Source organism: Lithobates pipiens, unplaced genomic scaffold (assembly GCF_037356315.1).
Source record: "Lithobates pipiens isolate NorthernLeopardFrog02 unplaced genomic scaffold, aLitPip1_a1.2 Scaffold_28, whole genome shotgun sequence".
Taxonomy (NCBI): Eukaryota; Metazoa; Chordata; class Amphibia; order Anura; family Ranidae; genus Lithobates; species Lithobates pipiens.
In genome coordinates, this window is record NW_027507789.1 from 28,167,997 (window position 1) to 28,195,752 (window position 27,756).

The window sequence follows — 27,756 nt, forward strand, 5'->3', positions numbered from 1 at the left end:
CAGCAGTTATAGAAAATAACCAACCCCCTTTAAAATAATCAAATTTTGTTGCTTTGCAGCCTGAAATGAAGACAGACACAGTTATTGTGTTATCCAGCTGTATTTACTCAGTGCAACTTATAATGTCCAAATAATAGATATAACACCACATGTCAGACATTTTTTTAAAATTCAAAAACAGAATCACAGAGTTGGAAAAAGGATCACCCCCTTGTGTCAGTATTTTGTTGAACCACCTTTTGCTTTAATTACAACCTTTAGTCTGTTGGGATATGTCTTTACTAACTCGATGGCCACACGAAAATTGGCCATCGCTGTATCCCAATAATGGTGCGAAATTCGAAAGAAAATTCTTAGTTATGGTTTTCGTAAGACTAGGCCATGCAAGGACATTCACCTTTTTCTCCTTCAACCACTGTGTGGTCTTTTTTGCTGTGTGCTTTGGATCATTGTCATGTTGGAAGGTAAACTTTCTTCCCATTAACATTTTTCTGGCAGAGAGCAGCAGATTTTCCTGAAGAATTTTATGGTATTTTGCCCCATACATTTTTCCTTATATCCTGACAAGTGCTCTAGTCCCTTCTGCAGAGGAACACCCCCATGCTTTACTGTAGGAATGGCGGTATTTGGATGGTGAGCTGTATTGGATTTCTGCCAGACGTATCGTTTGGTGTTGAGGCCGAATAATTAGATTTTAGTCTCATCTGACCAGAACACCTTTTTCCATGTGGCCTCAGAATCTTCAAGGAGCGTTTTGGCAAAGCTCAGTGGTGACTGCATGTGTCCTTTTTTTTTCTTGCAACCCTCCCATACAAGTCACATTTGTGGAGACTTTGTGATATTGTGGTCACATGCACACAATGACCACTCTTGTCATAAATTCCTGCAACTGTTTCAGAGTTGCTGTAGGGCCCGTTCACACTACCGCGACACGACTTGCGCACGACTTATCGACGCGACTTCGACGCGACTTTCGACGCGACTTAGCGCGACTTACAAGTCGCCTCAAGCACAGGCGACTTTGCCTGTGGCCAATCAGCGCTACTCAGCTCTTGTGACATCATTGTTGTTCCTGTCGCTTCCTGCTTCCTGTCGTGTGTCTTGTCCTGTCACCACAATGTTGTCATTGCCTTATTTGATGACAGCTGTAGTAACTGCTGGTGTGGCAGTGTTAATGGAAGAGGAGGAAGAGAGGAAGCGAAGGATGAGGATGAGAAGACGACGCCGCTACTGGATCCATCCAATTATTGCAAGTAGAAACAGTAGAGGCCAATTTTGGGCCATCTATGAAAATTTGCGTGTTTTTGAGGACAAGTTTCACAACTATACCCGGATGTCAATTGCAAGGCAAGTACATATGCTAATAGACTATTTTGTCCCATTTAATTTTTTTTTTTTGAAAGATATATTTTGTAGCATTTAACGTAGAGAATAAAATGGCAAAGATTGATATTTAGCAGAATTGTTTGTCATCTACCTATGCTAAACATCAACTGGGGTGATCGGCAAGCTTGCATGTATCACATTAAAGCGGTGCGCTGGCTGGAAGGTGAAAAAAGTCCTGCTAGCCGCATCTTTGGAGCAGTGAAGGAGCAGTGTATTCACCACTCCTAACCGCTCCTACCCATCAAAATCAATGGGACAGGGCCGCACAACCGCTGGCAAAGCGCCTCTGCATCGGCGCTTTTAACCCTTTTTCGGGTGCTAGTGGGTGTTAAAACCACCCCGCAAGTGCCCCCAGACCACCGCTAAAACGACTGTAAAACGCCGCTAAAAATAGCAGCCTTTTACCGCCGACGGCCGCACCAGCCCAGTGTGAAAGGGGTCCTAGAGGCATCAGATTTGCATATGTTATTACATCGGTAATAGTGTAGCTACAAATGTCAGATATTTCTCATGTAGAATATATCAAATTACATTTTTTATTCATTTTACAGTTTTGATGAATTGCTTCGTCTAGTTTACAACCATCTGGAGCGACAGAACACCTCATATAGGAGGAGCATCTCACCTACTGAAAGATTGATTATTACGCTCAGGTAAACTATCTATTTTTTTGATGCACATTACCATTATCACATTGTTATTATATGTGCAACAATCTAGCCTGAGCTCATTTGTCTTGGCTTCTCCTACGGGTCATATGAGTGCAATTATTTTGCAATCCTGTGCCCCTTTTCAGTGCAGAGTGAGCAGAAGTCCACTTTGTGCAAATATCACGAAGATTAGTTGAGACTGCTCATCATCCTTCATTTGCCAGCAGCTGGCTGGACTGATGACAGTGTCAGCCTCTCAGCAAGCTGCTATCCACCCCTCCACATTGAGCGTGGGGGAGCAGAGCAGCTGAGAGACAGCACCTCCCATCTTGGGGAGAGGACAGAACAGAGACATAGACGATGTATGTTGACTCAGTTCTGTGTGAAGAAACAGCAGTGGACAGATGCATCATTGCTGCGATGTTGCATCCACCTAGGTACTTCTTCCAAAGAAACATATTGTTGAAGAAATATTGCAAAATTTATCACACCAACATCCTTTTTTTTTGAAAAAAACTTTAATTATTAGAACAATATATAACCATATATCAACAAAACAGAATATATTTTTATTTTTAAAATCTTACAGGTTATGGTAAACTGGCTCATATGGTGAGGAGCTGGTGGAAGGCCTTGGGGATGGTGTTGGTGGAACATTAGCTGAAGTTGCTGATGTCAGTGGGGATGGAGTGGGATAGGGTATAGGTGGATGGGCAGGATTAAGGGCATTTCCATACTCATCGGAGTAGGGACGGAAGTGAGGGGGATAGTAGGGAGGGGTTCTGGGTGGTGGTGGGGTTGAGTATGTATAGTAGGGTCCGGATGGTGGTGGTGGTCCAAACATGGAAGCGGATGGAATAGGATCATTTCTAATGCTCGCTTCCATGAGATCCATCACTGCCTTCTTTATGTCATTTTTCCTCTCCTGCGGAACTCTTTTTAGCATTCCGGCGACCATGAGTCCAAAACCATGGTCTTCAGAATGCAGCTCATCCAATTTTTGGTTCATACGATCAACCAGTTCGGAAAATCGCTCTATGTTTTGAGAGTTACTTCCCCTCGCTGGTCTACTTCGTTGTTGACGGAGTCGGATAGGCTGAGCCGGCTGCTGACTATTGGAAGCCTCTCCCTGGTTGCGGTCTGGTTCTTCACCTTGCTGTTCTTCCAGCAGCAAAGGATGATCCAAGGAAAGCGACAACGAGCCTTCCACTTCTTGAGATGCTGCCTCCTGTGCTGCATCCTGCCGTTCACCAGCAACTTCCCAACTGGATTGTGTTCTGCAATAAACATATAAAAGAACAGTTACCCCCTTCTTAGTAGAATTGTATAGTATCACTTTACAACTATGTAAGATGTTATCTTACTCTCTCAGCTCCAGGAAAGGCCGCAGAAACTCTAGTTCGTCTGCGTGCACATAGGGGACGATACGCTTTCCTCCAGACCCACTCCTGGCCTCATTCAATTTGCGAATGTAGCGACTAAAGCAGTCGCGCAAACCCTTCCACCGGATTTGTAATATTGATACTGCAAAACATAAATAGGAACATAAAATGGTTTATGTCTTTTGTCTTTCAGATACCTGGCAACCGGTCATTCCCTAGTTAGTCTACATTATGAGTTCATGTTGGGCAGATCAACGATCAGCTACATTATCCAAGACACCTGCCAAGTCATATGGGATGTGCTTAACAGCATGGTTATGAAGCGGCCTACACAAGATAATTGGCGTGATATAGCACAAATATTTTGGCGTCGGTGCAATTTCCCAAATTGCCTTGGAGCTATAGATGGGAAGCATGTGCGTGTCGTTAAGCCTGTTGGTAGTGGAAGTATGTTCTACAATTACAAAAAATATTGTTCTTTTGTACTTCTTGCTGTTGTCGATGCAAACTACTGCTTCACCTATATCGATATAGGATCCTACGGAAGTAGCTGCGATTCGCGTATTTTTGCAAATTCCTCATTTGGTGAAAGGCTACGATCTAATCAGCTAGATATTCCTGAGAACTGTCCTCTTCCGGGCACAACTGAACCCCCAATACCCTATGTGTTTGTCGCAGATGAGGCTTTTGCATTGTCGCAACACCTAATGAGGCCTTACTCCAATAGAAATCTGACAACCCCCAAGAAAGTCTTTAATTACCGGCTGACAAGGGCAAGAAGGATGGTTGAGTGCACGTTTGGAATTCTTGCCAATAAATGGCGTTTGTTACATACGCCTATTGCATTAAACATTGAAAATGCAATTACTGCTGTCAAAGCAGATTGCGTGCTGCACAATTTTGTACGGGTACGTGACGGGTACCGTTTTGAGGATTCCCTTATGCATGACTTGGAAAGTGCACATATCACTGCTGCAAGGGGATCCTGCGATGGTGCCACTGTTCGTGCAAAGTTTGCATCATACTTTATTTCACCGGCCGGTGACTTAGAATGGCAATTGGATGCCATTTCCTAACTGCATTGCTCACTGCTTTACATCTAGAATTTGCTAATGTGTTATTACGGTTATAATGTTTTCATGCTATGTAATCTTTATTTCATGTAATAAAAATGATATGTTGGTTATTTTTTTTTTCTATAATGTAATAATAAAAGAATCATTCATTCATGATCATTCATTATTAACATTTATTAACACTAGCAGTTAGCATCAGTGAAAGAATACACAAAAGTGACGTGGCAAGTGACGTGGCAGGTGACGTGGCAGGTGACGTGGCAAGTGACGTGGCAAGTGACGTGGCAGGTGACGTGGCAGGTGACGTGGCAGGTGATGTGGCAGGTGACGTGGCAGGTGACGTGGCAGGTGACGTGGCAGAACACATGCATAATAAATAACACCATGAATTTAATAAAAAGGTTAAACTTACATTTGTCACTACGATCGGTCGGCAGCATTGTTTCCCAATCTTCAATAGTTAGTCTGCATATTTCCAACCAAGCACTATCCCTCTTGGATTGATCCTTGTAGTTGGGATCTTGTTTATTATATATGCAGGGTCGCTGCCTCACATGTCTGATTAGGGACTCATTATCCACTGGCTCCCTGTGCTGCACTTCTCTGCGGCCTCGGGATGACATGTTCTCTCAATTCTTCAATCACTTCTTTTCTTCACTTCACCTCACACCTACCCACACTTCACACAGGAAGTGATCAGTGTATGGGAAGGGGGAGGGATGCCATAATTGTGTTCTTCTTCCTGTTAAGTCGCTTGCTTACAGACGGTGATCCGACTTGTAGGCGACTTGTATTGAAATCTATGGGTACAAGTCGCCTATAAGTCGCCTTGAAGTAGTACAGGAACCTTTTTGGAAGTCGCTCCGACTTGAGTAGCGGTCATTAAGACGGCTCTCATTCACTTTAATGGAATTATTAATGTCAAGCGACTTGGGGCGACTTGCGGTCTGACAAGTCGCGTCCCAAGTCGCGGTAGTGTGAACGGGCTCGTAGACCTCTTGGTAGCCTCTCTGACCAGTTTCCTCCTGGCTCTTTCATCCAGTTTGGAGCAACGTCCTGATCCAGGGAGGGTCTGTGTTGTACCAAATACCTTCCACTTCTTAATAATAGACTTCACTGTGCTTCTCGGTCAGGGATATGCAATTGGCGGACCTCCAGCTGTTGCAGAACTACAATTCTCATGAGGCATAGCAAGACTCTTAGAGCCGCAAACATGATGCCCAGAGGCAGAGGCATGGTGGGACTTGTAGTTTAGCAACAGCTGGAGGTCCGCTAATTGCATATCCCTGTTCTAGGCATCGATAAAGCCTTTGACATTTTTTGTATCCATCTCCTGGCTTGTGCCTGTCCACAACTTTATCCCGGAGATCCCAGTGACAGTGCCTTGCCACCCATAGTTGATTGTTTGCTTCAGTTGCACTACCAGCGACTGAAATGTTCCAGGAACGCTCTTTTCATACTGAGCTTAATAAAATGACCACAGCTGGTCACACTTGAAAGTCAAATGGCTTTGTGTGCCATTGAGAAGCTTGATTAGCTACACCTGATTGGGTTTATAAGCCATTTTTTAGGAGGGGGGGGGGGGGTGATCCTTTTTCCAACTCAGTGATTCCGTTTTTGAATTAGTTTTTATTTATTTTTCTTTGAACATTGAAGGAGTAGAAGTAGGTTGATGAGGTCATCTGTCCTCTCAGTATGTTCCTTTTATTATAATTGCATGCAGTACATCTGATTGGCTCCTAGAGCTTCCCATTTGTCTCACAAAATGCACTTTTTACTGTAGAAGAGACTATCAGTAGATTTGAAGACATATACAGGGATTTAAACAAATTGCATTTAAAGATGCATTAAATTATGTTTAATGAACATACAGTACATCTGAATTTTTTAATGCTGTTTTTATGTTTGCTTGAAGCTGACTTTTAAAGTAAATATACCCACAAATTAACATAAAAAGATACCTTAATTTCGCTCTGTTTAAAATGCTTTTGGCTTCACCACAACACACACCAATCAATGACTCTTTATTCACAGAAACAAGCTGGTCTCCAGGCCGCAGTCGTCCATCCTAATTAAAAGAGAAACATAAAGCGGAAATTATTGACCAAAAAAAAGCTTGTGAAAAGCATTCCTTAATTAAGGGAATGAGTAGTGAAGAGAACAAGAACACAGATTACAGCTAAGGCTAAATCAAGCCTAAGCATCTTTCGTGGTACACATCAGGCAAATATATATAAAAAAACAAAAACAAAAAAAAAACCCTCTTTAGTCCAGTTATGTTGCGTATATTTCACAAAATCAATCAATCAAGGTATTTTAAGCTACATCTAGTACAGGGGTTGGCAACCCCTGGGCACACGTGTCTAACCTTTTTTTCAGTGGCACACGCTGGCTTCCCAGTGATGCCACCAGAGAGGCAACTGCTTTTTATTTTTAAATCACTGGTGTGGACATCCAGCCCTGCTTAGAAATTCCGTGGTTACATCCAGCTCCAACCACCTTCACCCAGGACCACAAACAGGGACATTAAATCTCACCAGCTGACCTTGGGGGTACAAGGCAAGGAAGTACAGTGGTGGAAGCGATATGATGGGGTCTACATTAGTGGCACGTGTGCAGGTGAAACAGGCATGCAGAGGGCGTTACAGCAGCGAAGCTGGTGTGCAGGAGCATACAGGTGAAGAGCAGGTGTCTAGAAGGGTACACCAGGTGTGCAGGAGGTACAGCAACAGAGCAGGGGGTACAGTGGTGGAACAGGTGTGCAGTGGGGGTACAGTGGGGTAACTGATGTAGAGGGTTTACAGCTATGGTGTACAGTGGAGAACAGGTATGCAGGAGGCTAGAGCGACATAGCAGGTGTGCAGGGGGTACAGTGGTCAATAGGGGTGCAGGGGAGGACAGAAGCAGAGCAGGGGTTCATTGGTGAAACAGACATGCAGAAGTGTACAATGGCAGTAAAGATGTGCAGGAATTGGGATGATCTGATCTGAGGTGTGAAGATGCAGGAATTGGTGTCATCTGAGGTGTGAAGATGCAGGAATTGGTGTCATCTGAGGTGTGAGGGTGCAGGAATTGGTGTGATCTGAGGTGTGAGAATTGGTGTGATCTGAGGTGTGAAGGTGCAGGAATTGGGGTGATCTGAGGTGTGAAGGTGCAGGAATTGGGGTGATCTGAGGTGTGAAGGTGCAGAAATTGGGGTGATCTGAGGTGAAGGTGCAGGAATTGGGGTGATCTGAGGTGTGAAGGTGCAGGAATTGGGGTGATCTGAGGTGTGAAGGTGCAGGAATTGGGGTGATCTGAGGTGTGAAGGTGCAGGAATTGGGGTGATCTGAGGTGAAGGTGCTGGAATTGAGGTGATCTGAGGTAGGAGGGTGGAGGAATTGGGGTGATCTGAGGTGGGAGGTTGGAGCAATTGGGGTGATCTGAGGTGAAGGTGCTGGAATTGAGGTGATCTGAGGTGTAGAAATTGGGGCTGATCTGATGTCTAAGTATAAAACGCGTTGTGTGTGCGCCAGTTATTAACTAATGACATTTTCTTGCCATTATCAGTGTAACTATAGGTTAAAAAACTGAGAACAAACTCTATGACTTCAGCACGCTATTGGTCACTGGCACGCCTGTTGTCTAATGTACTGAAGAATGGCACTTTACGTGGAAAGGCAGGTGAAATGTAGTGTTCTAGTCCGACTTCCTAAAATCTGTCTTCAAATGATCTTTTCACTAATTCCAAGAAGTAGGAAGCAGACAAAAGGGTGCCCATTCACTCTATACAGACCAATCATTCGACAATCCAGTCATTGTTGTATTACAATCATACAGATTGGAAAATGTCTCACTAATATACAACGAAGACAGTTGCAAATGTGATTGTAAATTCTAACCAAAAATGCAAAACTGATGTGTATGTAGCCTGCAGAAAAAAAAAAGGGAGGGGGGGGGGGCGGTATGCACTATGAGCCTTTGCTGAGTGGCACAGCGCTGAAAATCAATCAGGTTTTGGGCACTGGGAGTTGCAGGAGGATGAAAGCACAAATTGTAGTGAAGTCACCATAGAGGCCAAGGATCTGTTTGTGTTGTCTGGCAGAGGCACTTGGATCACAAGACTGACTGAACAGAATTACAAGTTTTGAGGCAGAAAACAGACAATTCATATATGGTGTATCTATTTTAACTTAAAGTGGCTCTAAGGGCAGAAGATTTCTCTACATTAAAATGGTAAAAAAAAAAACTTGTGTGTGCAGCTCACCACCCCCACCCTCCTCTTATACTTAACTGAGCCTGACCTCAATTCAGGGCTGTGCATGAGATCAGTGGCTGGCTCTACTCTCTGCCACCTTACATGGCAGACTGATAGCAGCGGGGGCCATTGCATCCTAGAGCTGCCAATCAAATCCTGTGAAAAGGGGAATGGGGAGGCGGGGCCAAGCCACACTGTCTGCATCTATGGACACAGGCAGAGGGGCTTGGGATCGAGCCCACAGGTGTGCCACAACTGGCTTCCTATGGTGGCACACTGAGAAGAGGAGGAGCCAGGAGTTCCAGCAGGGGACCCTAGAAGAGGAGGATCATGGCTGCACAGTGCAAAACCATTTACCCTTTACAATCACTTTCATTTTTAGCTCTTTACCTAATGTACAGCTTTAAAATGATTATAAAGGTTTTTGACCTTCATGCATTCCATGGCAGAATGACGGCCGGGCAGTGGTTCAGTTATCCTGACTGGGCGTCATATGACATCCTGCAGGATAAAAGCCGCCGCGCACCCCATGGTGGTCAGTGGTGTGGTGTGTCAGTCTGACACACCGATACACCGATCTCGGTAAAGAGCCTCCGACGGACACTCTTTACCATTTGATCAGTCGTGTCCAATCATGGCTGATCACGATATAAACAGGAAGAGCTGTTGATCGTCTTTTCCTCACTTGCGTCTGACAGACAGTAGAGAAGAGCCGATCGGTCGGTCTCCTGACAGGGGGGTCTGCGCCAATTGTTTCTCAGCACAGCCCCCCCCCCCCGGATTCCGCCCAGGACCACCATTATGCTGCCCACGACCACCAGGGAAATGCAAATCTGTGCCAAGGCAGCTGCGAGTCAATGCCCAGGCAGCTGCCAATCAGTGCACGCTCAGAATGCCTACGACTGCCAGTGCCACCAGGGATGCCTATCAGTGCCGCATATCAGTCCCCATTAGTGCCACATATCAATGCCCATCAGTGCTGCCTATCAGTGCCACCTATAAGTACCCATCTTTGCAGCCTATCAGTGTCACCTATCAGTGCCCACCAGTGCCAGCCATGAGTGGTCCATCAGTGCTGCATATCAGTGCTGCCTACCAGTGCCCATCAGTGGCGCATATAAGTGCCCATCGTCAGGGCCTGTCAGTGCCTGCTCATTGGTGCCACCTTATCAGTGTCCGTTAGTGCCGTCTTATCAGTGCCCATCAATGAAGGAGAAAACTTATTTCACAAAATTTTATAACAGAAACAAAAGCAAAACTTTAAATTTTTTTTCAAAATTTTCTGTCTTTTTTTATTTGTTTAAAAAACACAGAGGTGATCAAATACCACCAAAAGAAATCTCTATTTGTGAGGACAAAATAAAAAATAAAAATTCTGTTTGGGTACAGTGTAGCATGACCGTGCAATTGTCATTTAAACAGCAACAGCGCAGAAAACTGAAAATTGGCCTGGGCAGGAAGGGAGGGTAAGTGCCCGGTATTGAAGAGGTTAAAGTTGAACTCAAGGTAAACTGCTAGAAACGCGGACGAAGCCGCATAGGGGAGGGGACCTGAATTTTTTATTTTTTGCTGCAATTAAAGTGGTTGTAAACCCTTACAAACCACTTTGACCTACAGGTAAGCCTAGATTAAGGCTTACCTGTAGGTCCAAGAAATATCTCCTAAACCTAAACGGTTTAGGAGATATTTACCTAAAGACAGCCACCGCTGTCTATGGCGCATGCACCATAGACAGCGGCGCGCAGGCGCACTGGGTAAGCCGCAGATTGCGGCGATATGCCGCGAGAGTTGGCTCCAGTGCGCATGCGCGGGAGTGACGTCATCGCTGCTCCGGCGAATCACAGTGCTGGAGCAGCGAGACCCACGGAGACCCACCAAGAAGATGGACGCTCCGGACTACAGGGGACAGCGGTGACATCGCTGGCTCCTGTGTCAAGTAAGTGACACATAATGGGCTACTATGCGATGCATAGTAGTCCATTATGCTTTACCTTTGCAGGGAATCAAATAAGAAGTAAACCCATCAGGGTTTACTTCCTCTTTAAGCAAAAACTTACAGCCCGAGTCCCAATTGGACAGTAAATGAGAGGAAGAAGACTGACAAGCTCATCTGTTATTCTGTTCTCTCTTCCTATCAGGGGGTTTCCTGTTCACACATGACTACTGCAGCACAACCAAGTGGCTCCCTGCGCTGCTTCTCCCTCTCCCATTCTAAGCTCAGCTGTTCAGGGGATTACAAGAGGCCGATACCAAGTCCAATTCAAGTGCCTGCATTCAAAATATCTGTCTGGAGTTCAACTTTAATAATGTTGATCAAGAAATTGGTTCATGGGCATTAACCTAAATCTGAACGATCAGTTTCACATTTAACCAACAATACTCAGTAGGTCAATCTCATTATCGAGAAACAAGTAATCCAATGATTACTGACTAATATGAAAATCTCCAATTCACGGCTGACCGAGTAGCCAATGTTAGATTGTATTTCTTTAATCCTCGGCACCAGGTTACCATATAGCTGCATTCTGTACGGAGTGGGAATCTAGGTTAGAGCAGCATGTATACTTTTGGAATATAGTTCATCATGATAACCAGCGGTTATGTCACCCAGAGTCATTGACCTGATTAAGTTGGTGAAAATTGGAGCTTGTTAGCGCGGCCCAGAGCTGCGAAAATGTGAGAAGAGGTGCATATATGCTTCGGAAGTATATTTCTGCATTTGCCTTTGTAACGTTACACCTAGTAATGAATCTGCAAGAAGGTGGAGGGTGACGATATTATATAAACCCACCTGACACCGGGGAGGAAAGTCGGGTCCTCTTCTACGATCAGAGAGCAGACTTCAACACCTCTAAACATTGAAACAACAAATATCGCTCTAAAGGCCTAACGTGTTTGCTTCTGCATTTGATAAGATGTACAGTGCCTTGAAAAAGTATTCATACCCCTTGAAATTTTCCACATTTTTGTCACGTTACAACCAAAAATGTAAAAGTATTTTATTGGGATTTTATGTGATCGACCAACACAAAGTGCCACATAATTGTAAAGCAGGATGAAAATGATAACTGTTTTTTCAAAAAAAATTTTTAAATAAATATGTGAAAAATATGGTGTGCATTTGTACGCAGAACCCTTTACTCTGATACCCCTAACTAAAATCAATTGCCTTCAGAAGTCACCTAATTAGTATATAGAGTCCACCTGTGTGTAATAATTTAATTATTAAATGTAATAATTTTGTAAATTAATCTCAGAATAAATACAGCTGTTCTGTGAAGCCCTCAGAGCTTTGTTAAAGCGGTTCTGCACCTTAAAAAAAAAAAAAATATTAAAAGCCAGCAGCTACAAATATTGCAGCTGCGGACTTTTAATAAATTGACACTTGCCTGTCCCAGGGTCCAGCGATGTCGGCGGCAGATGACGAGCGATCGCTTGTCTCTCTGCTGCCCCCGCCGCCATCCTCTGTCAGGGAATCAGGAAGTGAAGCGCTGCGGCTTCACTGCCCGGTTCCCTACTGCGCATGCGTGAGTCGCGCTGCGCGTCTCTGCTGGTCTCCCGCTGTGTCCTGGGAACTGTGTGTTTCCAGAACACAATGGGAGGGGGGCGGGGCATCTGCGGCGGTCTGTCCTGGAAGTGGGTGCAGATACCTGGATTATCCAGGTAACTGCACCCCCCTCCCCCCTGAAAGGTGCCGATTGTGGCACCGGAGGAGGGGGAGGGATCAGGTTAGCGGAACTTCCACTTTAGGGTGGAGAACTGCTTTAAGAGGACCTTAGTGAACAAACAGCAGCATGAACGCCAAGGAACACACCAGACAGGTCAGGGATAAAGTTGTGGAGAAGTTTAAAGCAGGGTTAGGTTATAAAAAAAAATATCCCAAGCTTTGAACATCTCACAGAGCTCTGTTCAGTCCATCATCCGAAAATGGAAAGAGTATAGGACAACTGCAAACCTACCAAGACATGGCCGTCCACCTAAACTGACAGGCAAGGAGAGCATTCATCAGAGAAGCAGCCAAGAGGTCCATGGTAATTATGGAGGAGCTGCAGAGATCTACAGCTCAGGTGGGAGAATCCTGTCCACAGGACAACTATAATGCACACGGCCAGAATTTCCGATGGAAACAGTCCGATGGGAGCTTTTCGTCAGATTTTCTGACCGTGTGTATGCCCATCTGTCTTTTTCTGTCTGCATTTCTGACGGTCTTTGGATTGAGAGCCCGTTCTTAATTTTTCCAACAGAAAACCTTTCTATCGGATTATTCGATCATGTGTATGCAATTCCGACACGCAAAATTCCGACGCATGCTCCGAAGCATTAAACTTCCCTTTTACAGTGCCGTCGAAACGTGTTGTATGTCTCTGTGTTATTGACCATTGGAATTTGGTGTGACCGTGTGTAGGTAAGACAGTTTGAGCGTAATTCTGTCGGAAATCCGACGGGAAAACCGTCAGAGATTTTTCCGACGAGAATTCCGATCGTGTGTACGTGGCATTAGTCGTGCACCTCCACAAATCTGGCCTTTATGGAGTAGTGGCAAGAAGAAAGCCATTGGTGAAAGAAAGCCATAAGAAGTCCCGTTTGCAGTTTGCGAGACGCCATGTGGGGGACACAACAAACATTTGGAAGAAGGTGCTCTTGTCAGACGAGACCAAAATTGAACTCGAAAAAAACTTTTTGTCCTAAAAGCAAAACATTATGCGTGTTGGAAAACTAACACTGCAGCACATCACGGCAGCATCATGTGGTGGGGATGTTTTTCTTCAGCGGGGACAGGGAAGCTGGTCAGAGATGATGGGACGATGGATGGAGCCAAATACAGGGCAATCTTCGAAAGAAAACTTGTTAGAGTCTGTAAAACACTTGAGACCGGGGTGGAGGTTCACCTTCCAGCAGGACCAACGACCCCAAACATACAGGCAGAGCTACAATGGAATGGTTTAGATCAAAGCATATTCATGTGTTAGAATGGTCCAGCCAAAGTCCAGACCTAAATCCAATTGAGAATCTGTGGCAAGACCTGAAAATTGCTGTTCACAGATGCTCTCCATGCAATCTGACGGAGCTTGCGCAATTCTGCAAGAAAAGTACGAAGCCTTTATTGCAGACATATCACTTCTGTAATAAAATACCTTCCTGCTCACAATTTTGGTTATAAAGTGGTTGTAAAGTCACTGAGTATCATTACTACCAGCCCCTCTGTTATAACAACGTATAACACACGGGGGTTATTTACTAAAGGAAAATCCACTTTGCACTGAAAGTGCACTTGGAAGTAAAGTCGCTGTAGATCTGAGGGGGACGGGCAAGGAAAATAAAAAACAGCATTTTAGGTTGCACATGATTGGATGATAAAATCAGCAGAGTTTCCCCTCATTTCCAATCTACCCCTTAGATTTAGAGCGTCTCCACTTCCAAGTGCACTTTAAGGACTACAGCAGGAGGTCGCATGACCGCTGTGCTGTCCGCTGAGCCCCTCCCGCTGTAGTTCTTAGATCGGAGGAGGAGAGTGACGAGAGGTCACGTAACCGCACAGCAGCTTTCTAAAATAAGATAGCAGCATCATTTTGAAAAAACATAGACACTGTGTTGTATACCTTGTTATAGGTGGTAGCTATAGGTGTAGGTAAAGCTGGCAGTAATAGTACTCACTGACTTTACTGCCACATGAAATAGCAGCGGGGGGGGGGGATTGAGCTTCCTCTCACACTAGGAATTGACAGGCAGGGAGGGAGAGAGAGAGGAGAGATTCTAACACAGCAGGATGATGAAGGCATTTAAACAGACCGCAGCATCATGGATCCGAAGCCATGATTACCGTGGTCATTTCACACATGGGACACAGAAACAAGCAGGATCAATCTGGTATATTACAGCATAGAAAGGGACAAATTACAAAGCACAAGCACTATGCTGTTTATCATGCTTTAAAGTGGTTGTATACTCATTTTTTAAACTTTTACCTACAGGAAAGCCTATAATAAGGCTTACCTGTAGGTAAAAAAAATATCTCCTAAACCTGTACGGTTTAGGAGATATTCCCCTCGGTATGCGCTGCTGACTGCAGCGGCGCATGTGCACATCCATCAGTAGTGAAAATCCATCAGTAGCCGACCGGCCGGAATGAAATCTCCCATGCGCATGCGCGGGAGTGACGATATCGCGGCTCCGGCCACTCACAGCGCCGGAGCCGCGATACCCGGAAGAAACGCCGAGGGAGCATGTCAGCTCCCTCGGCGTGGATCGGGCCAGATGTCGGGGCCTCGTTCTAAGGTAAGTATTTCATAATGAGCTAGTATGCGGTGCATACTAGCTCATTATGCCTTTTGCTTTGCAGGTGTTAAAAAAAAAAATAGCGGGTTTACTACCGCTTTAAATCAGCATTTTTTATGGTTACAACCTTTTTAAAGAGGAGCTCCAGTCTGGAAAAAATAAATAAAAAATTAATAGGTCAGCAGCTACAAATACTGTAGCTGCTTCTGACGTTTAATATAAAGGACGCTTGCCTGTCCAGAGGTTCCGCAATGTCGACACCCATTCGTCAATCGGCTTTGGGTGCATGCGCCCTCATTGCAAGTAGCAAGTAAGGGAAACTGGTAGCGAAGCATTCAGGCTTCACAGTCGGTTCCCTACTATGCATGCCACGCTTTCTGAATGGTCCCGCTGTCTTCTGGGACCTGTGTGTGTCCCAAGAGGAAGAAGGAGGGACCGGAAAAGCTTGCAGATCGCTGCAGCGATCTTACCCGGAAATGGGAACGAGTACCTGTCAAAACCAGGTACCCACTCTCTCCCAGAAGGTGCCAAATGTGGCACTGGAAGGTGGTGGAGCAAGTGGAGCTTCCACTTTTGGAGCCAAACCATGAATGTGCATTGTTATAAGTGTGGAGGTTCACTATCAAAACATCTATATCTTTCTTTTTTTGGCTTTACTTGACTGAGGATAATTCTGGAGTTCAGGATCAGAACAGAAAGGCCTTCTCAGGTCTGACATTTACTTCTCTATCAGCTGCGGGACCTCATACTGTAAACCGCACACAGTCTGCTCCTTCCAGAGCATACAGAGAGCAGAGCCGCTGATGGGTCAGCACCGGTAAAGATGCCTATTTCTAAAGTGGGAGTATGGAGGAGAAGTATAACCTACTTCATGTTACACTCACTTCCCCATCTAGAGGTCTAGGTTTCCTGGATTTAAAGTGTAAGCCCACCCACAACTTTTTGGGTTGGATTTAACAGTTAACTTAAAATGGATTCTCTATGCTGGCAGTTCTACACCCAGCTTGTCTTGGAGCATAAGGGAATGATATAAATGGCTCCACGCATCATGGAAATATGAAGAATAAGAGCCTTGTTTATTTTCTACCCAATAGAACATTTTCTATTTTAAAATGTCAGTGCTGTACTATTCACATTTCACATGTTATCAGAACTGAAAACGGAGTATTCTTTACGAATCAATTAATCTGCAAACTGATTCTCGCGCTGTATAATCCTACATGAACAATAATGGGCTGATGGTGACCTCTAGTGGTGAGAAACAAAACTGCTGTGTAGACTTTCCTATTGTCAGGAAGTGACACTGAATTAACCACCAACCGCCCACCATATAGACCAGGGATATGCAATTAGTGGACCTCCAGCTGTTGCAAAACTACAAGTCCCATCATGCCTCTGCCTCTGGGTGTCATGCTTGTGGCTGTCAGATTCTTGCTATGCCTCATGGGAGTTGTAGTTCCGCAACAGCTGGAGGTCCGCTAATTGCATATCCCTGATATAGACAAATAACGGTGGATGGGGTGCTTTCTTGTTCTGGGTCACCCACGGGGATGCGCAGTATGGCGATCAGCAGGACACTGTGTCCCTGATACAAGGTGCATCCCCGATTTTGGTAAAGAGCAGATGACGCGGCTCTTTGCCCATTTGATCAGCTGTGTCCAATCACAGCTGATCACATGTAAATAAGGAAACGCTGGTTATCAGCTTTCCTCTCCTTGCACTGACAGAGTGCGAAGACAGGAGAGCTGATCAGTGGCATCCCCTTAAAAGGGAAGGCTTGTATAGATAATCAGGGCACTGATTATTAGTGCCCTGATTATCAGTCCAGGCCAAACAGTGCTCATCTGTGATGCCAATTAGTGCTGCCTTTCAGTGCCCTCTCATCAGTGACACCTCATCAGTGCACATCACTGAAGGAGAAAAATTATTTACTGTATTTATCGGCGTAGAGAACACACTTTTCCCCCTGAAAATAGGGGGCAAAATCAAAGGTGCGGGTTATACGCTGATATGTTACCTTGGAGGGGAGGAGGGGGGGGGGACGAGTGCCACCGGAATTCACTTGAGCCGCCATCTCCTGTTTACTCGGCTTTCACCCAGCAGTTACACACAGTCCCACCTCCGCCCTCGGCATTGGACCAGTGTTCCATCTATAATAGGAGCTGGTCCAATGCTGGTAGCGGAGGCGGGCTGTGTGTGACTGCGAGAGCCGAGTAAACAGGAGATGATGGCTCTGTGATTTCCAGCACTGATCAGGCTGCATTGATGGGAGATGGTGAGGCTGCAGATGGGCATTTATCAGGCTGCATTGAGGCTGCAGATGGGCATTTATCAGGCTGCATTGATGGGAGATGGCGAGGCTGCAGATGGGCACTGATAAAGCTGCATTGACAGGCATTGGGCCTTATTTTGCTTCAAAGTTATTTTACAAATATGTTTTTTTCCCAAAACTTCCCTCTTAAAGTGAATGTGTGTGTTATACGCCGATAAATACAGTATTTACAAAATTTTCTAACCAAGAAAACCTTTTTTTCTTCAACATTTTCAGGTTTTGTTTTTTTAGCAAAAAATAAAAAGAAACAATGCTAAAAAAATAAAAAAAATTAAATTTGGGTACATCGGTGCATGACCGCGCAAATTGTCAAAGTGTGAGGGCTGAAAGCTGAAAATTGGCCTGGGCAGGAAGGGGGTGAAAGTGCCCGCTATTGAAGTGGTTAAAGTTAAACTTTTTTTTCTCATTTTGGCTAGAGCAAGGGAGGGTTATAACCCCGTTAATCGCCATCTGCGTCCCACTGAGATTTCCCTTCACTTCCTGTCCCATAGCAAAAAACAGGAATTGAAAGGAAATCCTGGCAAATTAAGGGAATTCCTTCGTTTTAATGACCTGGAGGTCCCTAGTGTCTCCATTGGAAGATTTCCCGCTCTATTACTTTTCTGAGGACAACCCAAAACTTTGAATTTTTTTCACTTTCAACGATAATGGTAAGCAGGACAAATAGAGAGGGAGAATCTTCTTAACATGGGCACAGACAGCAATAAAATCTGATGGGTATTCAAACCTCTCACCGCTTTGTCCAACACTATAAAAGAAAAAAAAAAAAAAAAAAAAGAGAACCTTTGACTTTAGTTATACTTTGAATCAAATAATTTTAGGGGATGAATTACTGCTAAATTTTCTAAATTTTTATTCTAGGGCAGACTTTTAGCCAATGGCTGTGTTCTGTTCTGGTGGGGGGGGTTGAACCCCCTGTCAGAACACAGTAGCACAGCTGGGAGATCACTGTACTAGTATTGCTTGTGTTAGTACAGCGATCTGTCAGTTTTCTTTTGTTGAATGAAAAATAACTCCTTGTGTGTACCAAGCACCAAGCATTAGGCCCCTTTTACACTGCAATCAACATATGTGTTAGAAGCCTCTCTTAATCTAAGATCTAATATTTATCAACTAACATTACTAATATGTATGAATGGGTTAGATCTTTATTATTATAATTGAGTTGTATATATTTATCTCTTCTAGATTTTTAAAAGTAAGAAATAAGATTTTACAGCCTGTGATTCTCTTTGAAAAGCTAACGTGGTAGCAATTAGGCTTTCTTCCCCCCCATCCCCTAGGAATGCCAATGCATAGAGACTGAGTTTAGCTTCTAGTCAATCCCCACTATTACATGAAAGGAGGAGGTGATTTAACTTGAAGTCCGCATTTATTGAAGTTAGTTCAATTCAGGGTGGATAAAAATGTATGGTTTAAAAAAAAAAAAAAAAAAAAATTATATAATTTAGATTTTAATAACTTTTTTTGATTTAAATACATTTTTTTGATATTTATTAAATTTATTTCAATAAAATGCTTTTGGAGTAAAAATCTACCATTTAGGATACATTAATTTAGTTTAATAAGCGTAATATGGAGCTTAGTTATGTAGAATGAGGTTGTGTATTCTGCAATATTTACATTTTTCGGTAAAATCATTCAATGAATCCAAGCTCTGCAAGCTGAGATAACATGCACTGCATTGATGCATTCACACTTTTTCACAGTAACCATGAGATAAACCAAAGTTCAGGAATATTCCTTTATCCTATTGTTTTTCAAATCTATGTACACTACAAACTGTATGATTGAATCGGTTCTGATATCGCTGTTTTACTAACCTGACAGCTTCTTATTCTAAACAGAAAACCTTAATTTTGTTTGCATAAAGATTCTAACTACCAGCAAGAATGAGTCCTTACATTTAAAGAGCACCTGTCATTTCAGATCCATCATGGCAGCGCTTGTTAGCGGGCATCCACTCACCTGCTGTCGCCACGTCCCTCACCTTGTTGGGTCACTGCCGCATCACCAGCCGTCCCATTAAAGTGAATGGGACTGTCGGTGAGTCAACAGCGGGTCAGAGGAGGAGTCGCTGCAGGACAGAGATGACAGTTGCTCTTTAAAAAAAAAAAAAAATAGCGATTCAAATCAAATCCCCACTAGTTCAATTCATTGGTCACTGAAATTTGTAGGACTATAAGACAAAAACCAACCGTTGTGGAGAATAAGCTATGATCATAGGGTTTGAAAGGCAAACTAGCAGACACGGGGGACACCATCAGCTTCTTACACAGACACACACATATGATTAGATACACAATCTTCATCTCGAGAATATAACTACATTATTGATATTTTCACATTTTGTATTTTAATATTGTTCTTGTAATACTATGCTATTATTAAATCTTTTTTTTAGTTTTTACTCAAAAACTGAACTCTTTATTTCGGGACTTTTCTCATCAGTATAAGTTCACAGAATATTGGGAGAACATTTTTATATTTAACAATCTGTAAGCAGACTTCCTGCTGATCGGGGCAGAGAGGGTGGATGTCCACACAGTTTGTCGAGCGAACATGAAAAGAGCCCGCTTTGCTCTATGGGCAGCTGGGAATAAACGGACTCCGCTGTCCGTTTACACCTGACTACCTCCGAGTAGGCCTGATGGGATCCAGAGGTAGGCTGGTGTAAAAACGAACCAAGTCTGTTTATACCCACCTGTCCATAGGAATGAATGGACCCTCCAGTCCGCTTTCAAAAACTGACAGCAGGACCTGAACAGAATGCCCGTCTGAAGGGGGTCTAGAAGCCCAATTCTGTTTAAACCAGCTAAATACATTCCAGGTGCTTAAAACAAAAAACTACCCAAGGTCTACAGTTTTTTCTTCTAAAGTAACCACAGCCTGAGTAGAAAAGTTTGTTGCCTGTAGCAGGACCCTTCTTTGTGTAGAAGCAGTGATTTCTCTATAGAGATCCAATACACCCCCCAATGACTTGGAGCCCCAGCTCTTCAATCAAAAGGGAATATGACCTTTGCAAAGTGTCAGGGCTGTGATCAGCCCTTCCTTCTCTGAGCTGGCCACTCAGTTGTCAGCTAATTGCCAGCTCCCATCTCTATCCACAGTTACTCAGCTGTTGATGATCCTGCTCGTCAGTCCTGCCTACTTAAAACCGTCCAGTCCAGAGGAGCTCTGCCTTTGCCTACTATCAGAAACCATTAAATCAGACTGAGACAGAAGTACAGTTAAATCACACCTGTTTAATAATAAAAAGTAAAAAGAACAAAACTTAGTCAAAACATAGCCAAAGTTCAGTAACCGGAATGGATAGTCAGCCAAGCCAGAAGTCAGGAGTTAAAGTAGTGGAAAAGCAAGCAGCATCTGGAGCCAGAAGGGATGTCAGGAAATACAGTCTTTAAACAGGAACGCAGGAGATAGTTTCTTGTGATGTGACCAAGGCGAAGGCAGAGCTCCTCTGGACTGGACAGCTTAAGTAGGCAGGACTGACGAGCAGGATCATCAACAGCTCAGTAACTGTGGAGAGAGATGGGAGCTGGCAATTAGCCAACAGCTGAGCGGCCAGCTCAGAGAAGGAAGGTCTGAGCCCAGCCCTGACACAAAGCTGTAGGTCTGATTTAGTAAGGGGACATGTTAGACCACTGCAAAGACACCACTGTTTCACTGTGGAGAGCAAGGGAGACACTCTGCAGCAGCTGGCAGTTGACAGGCTGTGTTAGAAAGAAATCAAGTAAGATCATAAGTGTGCGCACAGGGTGTGCCAGGTGCACCTAAGCACACTCTTATCACACTGTATGGTGCTGATTCCCCTTGTGTGGACCCCTGATATTTCACCAAAGCCCCCTAACTTGGCTACTAAAAAAATTAAAGTACATAAAATTATAAGAATAAAATAACAAAAATAAAAATTACTGACACTAATCTCTGCCCTATTGACACTGTCCATTGCTCTACGGATACTGTCAGTATATATACCCATACAGGCATATGTGTGTGAGCCTTGGGGTGCAGACCCTATCACAACAGGCTATGCACACCTATGAGTAAGACATTGAACACCTTTTATATATATTTTTTTTATAAACAAAAGAAGTGTACTTAGCCAATTTAAACTGAAAGTTCAACTAGGCTTAAATAATCATGCAGTTAGCAAAGGCCATTGAAAGAAAACATGCTTTTGTTGTTAGGTATATAAAGCCCCTTGCGCTAGTTGTAGTTAATGCTATCATTTCTGCCCTTGAGTTAAACTAACTAAATTAGATTCTATTGTAATACTGAATGTGGCTTGCAGATGATTCACAAAGAGGAGTTCATTTATCTCCATGGTATTAGAAGGCCCCAATTGTGTTCCAAGATCCAGATCAACAAAGATTTGAAGGCGCTTTCAGTAAAAAGAACCATTCCAAGGTATTCTAATCGCTGTGATCACTAGAAGGACACATTTACATCTATGATTTTGTAGAAGATTATATTGTACAGCCACTGTTCCATTCTCTTCCGTGACACCAGTCACTGGGATAGGAAGTGAGGAGGAACCGAACCACAGTCAGCACTAAACACCTTCCCAGATCTAACCCTGAAGCCTCGCACACACAGGCCAAATGTCGGGCGACATTCGACCCATGCGCATGGCAGCCGAACCGATGGAAGCCAGCTGTCCGGCCGGGCTATTGTCGGACGTGCATGCTGGAAAACCAGCAGCCGACCGGCTCCCAATCAGCGCTCTTAGCCCTTGTACACACGGTCAGACATTCCGACGGAAAATGTCAGATCGGACCGCGTGGTTGGATAATCCGACTGTGTGTGGGCTCCATCGGACTGTTTCCGTCGGAATATCCGATGGACAACGTTTTAGAGCTGGGCTATACAACTTTCCGACAACATGAATCCGGTCGGACTTTGTCCGATTGTGTGTAGAGAATTCCAATTGGACAAAGTGCCACGCATGCTCAGATCAAATTCCTAGACCAAAGGTATTGGCTACTAGCCTGAACGTAGTCCCGTCGTAACGAAATAACGTCATCACGTTCTGAACGATCGGATTTTCCGACAACTTTGTCCGACCGTGTGTATGCAACAGTTTCGGACAAAATCCGTCTGACAAAATCCAACGGATTTGGTTGTCGGAATGTCCGACCGTGTGTACAAGGGCTTAGACACTGATGGCGCGGCTGTCTCGCTCTTATAACACAACAGCTCAGCTTGGGGAGATCGCTCTACTAAAGTCGGATTGTTAATTCAGGGGCTTCGACTGGAGCTGACAGTGGTACACTGATGGTGTGTACCAGGCTTTAAAATAAAGATCTGTTATGCAAGTCAGGATTCAAAGGTGAATTCACTTAGCTCTCTTAATAAAACACAGATAAATCACAGAGCATCCGGAAAATATTTACAGTGTTTCACTTTTTACAGACTTATTCCAAAATGAATTAAATTCATTATTTTCCTCAAAATTCTACAAACAATACCCCACAATGATAACGTGAAAAAAGTTTTTTGAAATCTTTTCAAATTTATTAAATCCAAAAACGAAAAAAATCCCACGTACATAAGTATTCACAGCCTTTGCCATGAAACTCAAGATTGATCTCTGGTGCATCCTGTCTCCACTGTTCATCCTTGAGCTGTTTCTACAACTTGATTGGAGTCCACCTGGGGTAAATTCATTGGACATGATTTGGAAAGGCACTCACCTGTCTATATAAGGTCCCACAGTTAACAGTGCATGTCAGAGCACAAACCAAGCCATGAGGTCCAAGGAATTGTCTGTAGACCTCTGAGACAGGATTGCATCAAAGCACAGATCTGGGGAAGGGTACAGAAAGATTTCTGCAGCATTGAAGGTCCCAATCATCGAGTGGGCTGTCTGGCCAAACTAAGCGATTGGGGTTGAAGGACCTTGGTCAGGGAGGTGCCCGAGAACCCTATGGTCACTCTTGCAGAGCTCCAGAAGAACAACCATCTCTGCGACACTCCACTAATCAGGCCTGTATGGTAGAGTGGCCAGACAGAAGCCACTCCTCAGTAAAAGGCACATGACAGTCCGCCCGGAGTTTGCTAAAAGACACCTGAAAGACTCTCAGACTATGAGAGACAAAAATCTCTGGTCTGATGAAACAAAGATTGAATTTTTTGGCCTGAATGGTAATCGTCATGTCTGGAGGAAACCAGGCATCGCTCATCATCTGGCCAATACCATCCCTACAGTGAGGCATGGTGGTGGCAGCATCATGCTCTGGGGATGTTTTTCAGCAGCAGGAACTTGGAGACTAGTCAGGATTGAAGGAAAGATGAATACACCAATGTACAGAGACGTCCTGGATGAAAAACTGCTCCAGAGCGCTCTGACCCTCAGACTGGGACGAAGTTTCATCTTCCAACAGGACAACGACCCTAAATACACAGGCAAGATAACAAATTAATGGCTATGGGACAACTCTGAATGAGAGAAAGAGAAAGAGAAAGAGAAAGAGAAAGAGAGAGAGAGAAAGAGAAAGAGAAAGAGAAAGAGAAAGAGAAAGAGAAAGAGAAAGAGAAAGAGAGAAAGAGAAAGAGAGAAAGAGAAAGAGAAAGAGAAAGAGAAAGAGAAAGAGAAAGAGAAAGAGAGAAGAGAGAAAGAGAAAGAGAAAGAGAAAGAGAAAGAGAAAGAGAGAAAGAGAAAGAGAAAGAGAAAGAGAAAGAGAAAGAGAAAGAGAAAGAGAAAGAGAGAAAGAGAAAGAGAGAAAGAGAAAGAGAAAGAGAAAGAGAAAGAGAAAGAGAAAGAGAAAGAGAGAAAGAGAAAGAGAGAAAGAGAAAGAGAAAGAGAGAAAGAGAAAGAGAGAAAGAGAAAGAGAAAGAGAAAGAGAAAGAGAAAGAGAAAGAGAAAGAGAAAGAGAAAGAGAAAGAGAAAGAGAAAGAGAAAGAGAAAGAGAAAGAGAAGAGAAAGAGAAAGAGAGAAAGAGAAAGAGAGAGAGAGAGAGAGAGAGAGAGAGAGAGAGAGAGAGAGAGAGAGAGAGAGAGAGAGAGAGATGAAAATGGATGTGCACAGACGCTCCCCATCCAACCTGATGGAGCTTGAGAGGTCCTTCAAAGAAGATTGGGATCTGTAACTAGGGTTAGAAAGCACATGCAACAAAGTACTACATGTATCCCATAAGGCAGCAGTCCCCAAACTTGGTGGCACCGGGGACCGGCTGTGTGGAAGAAAATGATATCAAGGCCTGAGGGGAGTTGAAATAGTTCAACTCACCATAATGCAGAATCAGTGGAAGCCCTAAGCATGTCACTTGCCACGTTGCCTGCCAGATGCGGATGGTCATTTGCCACTTGGCATGCCACCAAATGCGAATTGTCACTTGCCACTTCGTCTGCCACCAGCATACCTTGCTGGAACTTCAGAGCTTAGTGCTGGAACCGAGGGCTCCCAAGCACATGCACAGGAGTGAGGTCATCACTGCTCCTGCCAATCACACAGCTGCAGCGCATGAACCTGGAAGAAAGACCGGGTAAAGATGTCAGCCCTCTCAGCGGTGACCGGGCACCACAGGAGGGCTTTGTTCTAAGGCAAGTATTTCATAATGTGATAGTATACAGTATAGTAGATGATGCATACTAGCACATTATACAATTGCTTACCAGGTGTTTTTTTTTTTTACTAGCCACGGTTTACAGCCACTTTAAAGCCAAACTCCAAGTTTACTATAAGTTTAAATAATTCCTTTGGGCAAAGTTGGCCCAAACAAACTATTAACTTCAGTAACAGATGTGCCGATGGAAGCAATGTATAAACGGTGTGTAGGGTCAGCTACATAGAGTACAGCATACATGTGTCCCAGCAGCGGTAAGGTATAGTATAGCAGTATAGTCCCACAACAAAAGTGAATACAAGGCTTCCTCTGATGGCTGAAATGGAGATTGTGATGTCATCAACCCCCACCATCCACCTCAGCCAGAACAACAAGCATAACACAGCTCTATTATAGAGCCAAAAGGAGTGACTACTGTCTCTGGTTTCCAACTCTCTTCTGTGTTACACAAACCTGAGCTGCACCATTTGGTTTTGGATTGACTGAAAACATCTTTTTAAAAAAATAAAAATAAAAAAAAACAAAAGTATTTACCCCCTTCAAGTGGAAGTATTTACCCCCTTCAAGACCAGGGCATTTTTTGCTATTCAGCACTGTGCTACTGTCATGGTTACTGGCTGCAGGGACCCTTTCTGCCCACATTCACCCTATTTGTTATTTCTATATTTCTCTGTTAAATCTTTGAGGAACTGTTTTCTTGGATTTGCCCTGTAGACTATTCCTGGTGTGTTTAATTCGGGAATATATATATGTTCATTGAAAGAGCTAGTCATACTGGCCTCTGTCCCATGTACTCCAATATAGGAGCCGGACAGTCTGTTACTAGGGGTCTCCTGCCATTGTCTGTTTATTAAGGTGTTATGTGTTTTCTGCTAAGCATATATCTCTTCTATTGTTATTGGGTCACCTATTGTTTCTGTCTGTCTAATTAATCCCAACTTTGTCTGGGTGGGGATTGAGTCACTTAGGCTGGTTTCAATTATTTAGCTCATGTTAATTATATTCCTGTATACAGTTTCTTTTGCATACGATAATGTGATTAGGCTCAACTGATCCGGTGTACTATAAATTCTGTGCGAGTTTCAAATAAACAGGCCAGCTCCAGTTTTGCATCTGAGCTAGTTCCGTCTAATATCTTGAGTGCAATATGCCGCTATAACCACTTAAGTCCCGGACCAATTTGCAGCCAAAGTACCAGGCCCCTTTTTGCGATTCAGCACTGCGTCGCTTTAACTGACAATTGCGCGGTCGTGCAACGTGGCTCCCAAACAAAATTGGCGTCCTTTTTTTCCCACAAATAGAGCTTCCTTTTGGTGGTATTTGATCACCTCTGCGGCTTTTATTTTTTGCGCTATAAACAAAAAGAGTGACAATTTTGAAAAAAATTCAATATTTTTTTACTTTTTGCTATAATAAATATCCCCAAAAAATATATAAAAAAACATTTTTTGTTCCTCAGTTTAGGCCGATATGTATTCTTCTACATATTTTTGTTAAAAACAAAAAAAAAATTGATTGGTTTGCGCAAAAGTTATAGCGTTTACAAAATAGGGGATAGTTTTATAGCATTTTTATTAATATATATTTTTTTACTAGTAATGGCGGCGATCAGCGATTTTTATTGTGACATTATGGCGGACACATCGGACATTTTTGACACATTTTTGGGACCATTGTCATTTATACAGCAATCAATGCTATTTAAATGCACTGATTCCTGTGTAAATGACACTGGCAGTGAAGGAGTTAACCACTAGGGGGGGCAGTGTAGTGTTATGTATGATGTTATGCGTTGTTTTTTTACTGTAGGGGGGCGTGGCCTGGCGTGTGACGTCACTGATCGTCATTCCCTATAAAACGGAAGAGACAATCAGTGACAGCCTCACAGGGAAGCATGGGGAGAGGTTTGTTTACACAGACCTCTCCTCGTTCTTCAGCTCTGTGACCCGATCGTGGGACACCAGTGGCGATCGGGTCCACTGGTCCCGCGGTCACGGAGCACAGGACCGGGTCGTGAGCACTTAAAGAATCATGTACCGGTATGCGATTATGCCCAGCCGTGCCATTCTACCGACATATATCGGCGTGAGGCGGTCCTTAAGTGGATAATATTCGGTTCCCTGATCCAGACTGCAGTAAGCTATATCTTGACGGAAGCACCCAAGCGGGGTGCTGGATGGTTCTGTCACAGCTATTTTAAAATGGTAATTGCTCGGTCATACAACACAACGCACAAATGAAATCTATATAATTTTATTCATACAATTAGAGTTTTTTTATGGTAGCATTTGATCTCCTCTGTGGTTTTTTATTTTTGCTATATAACCCAAAACGTTTGAAAAAAACATATTTTCTACATTCTGTTATAAAACATATCCAATAAAATTACATATATTCATAAATTAGGCCAGAATGTATTCTGTTACATGTCACATAAAATGCAAATAAGCGTATATTAATTGGTTTGTGTGAAAGGTAGGGCATCTACAAAGTATGGTATATATTTGAAAATCGATCAATCCTGATGTACTCATAGCCTTACATTTTAAAAGTTGTGATTTATTATTGTGTGCTGTGATTGGCCCACAGCTATCACATGGTACAGGGTGCTGTCACTGGCCCAGGTACCATATGATAGCTGTGAGTCAATCACAGCATGACTATAGGAAAGACAGCTGTTCAATGAAATCAATGAAAGTGGCAGGGTACTGGGAGCCACAAGTTGTGGGAGCATTGTGCGGTGTGCCCCTAACCCAGAAGAGGCAGGATGACGTACATGTAAGTGATCCTGCCTGCCCGCGCCGCCCTGTCACAGTATGTGTACTATGGCTGGGTGGCAAGCTGTTAAA

General features: G+C 43.7%; 1 protein-coding gene across 4 annotated transcripts in view; it reads right to left on the reverse strand.

Moving 5' to 3' along the window:
* The window catches only part of STXBP4 (syntaxin binding protein 4), a 184,025-nt gene that overhangs the window by 151,302 nt on the left and 4,967 nt on the right, over nt 1-27,756 (reverse strand). For all 4 annotated transcript variants that reach the window (XM_077458947.1, XM_077458949.1, XM_077458948.1 and 1 more), the window contains exon 4: nt 6,456-6,562. In XM_077458947.1, coding sequence (XP_077315073.1) covers nt 6,456-6,562 — 107 coding nt within the window. The remainder of the gene's footprint in view (nt 1-6,455; nt 6,563-27,756) is intronic.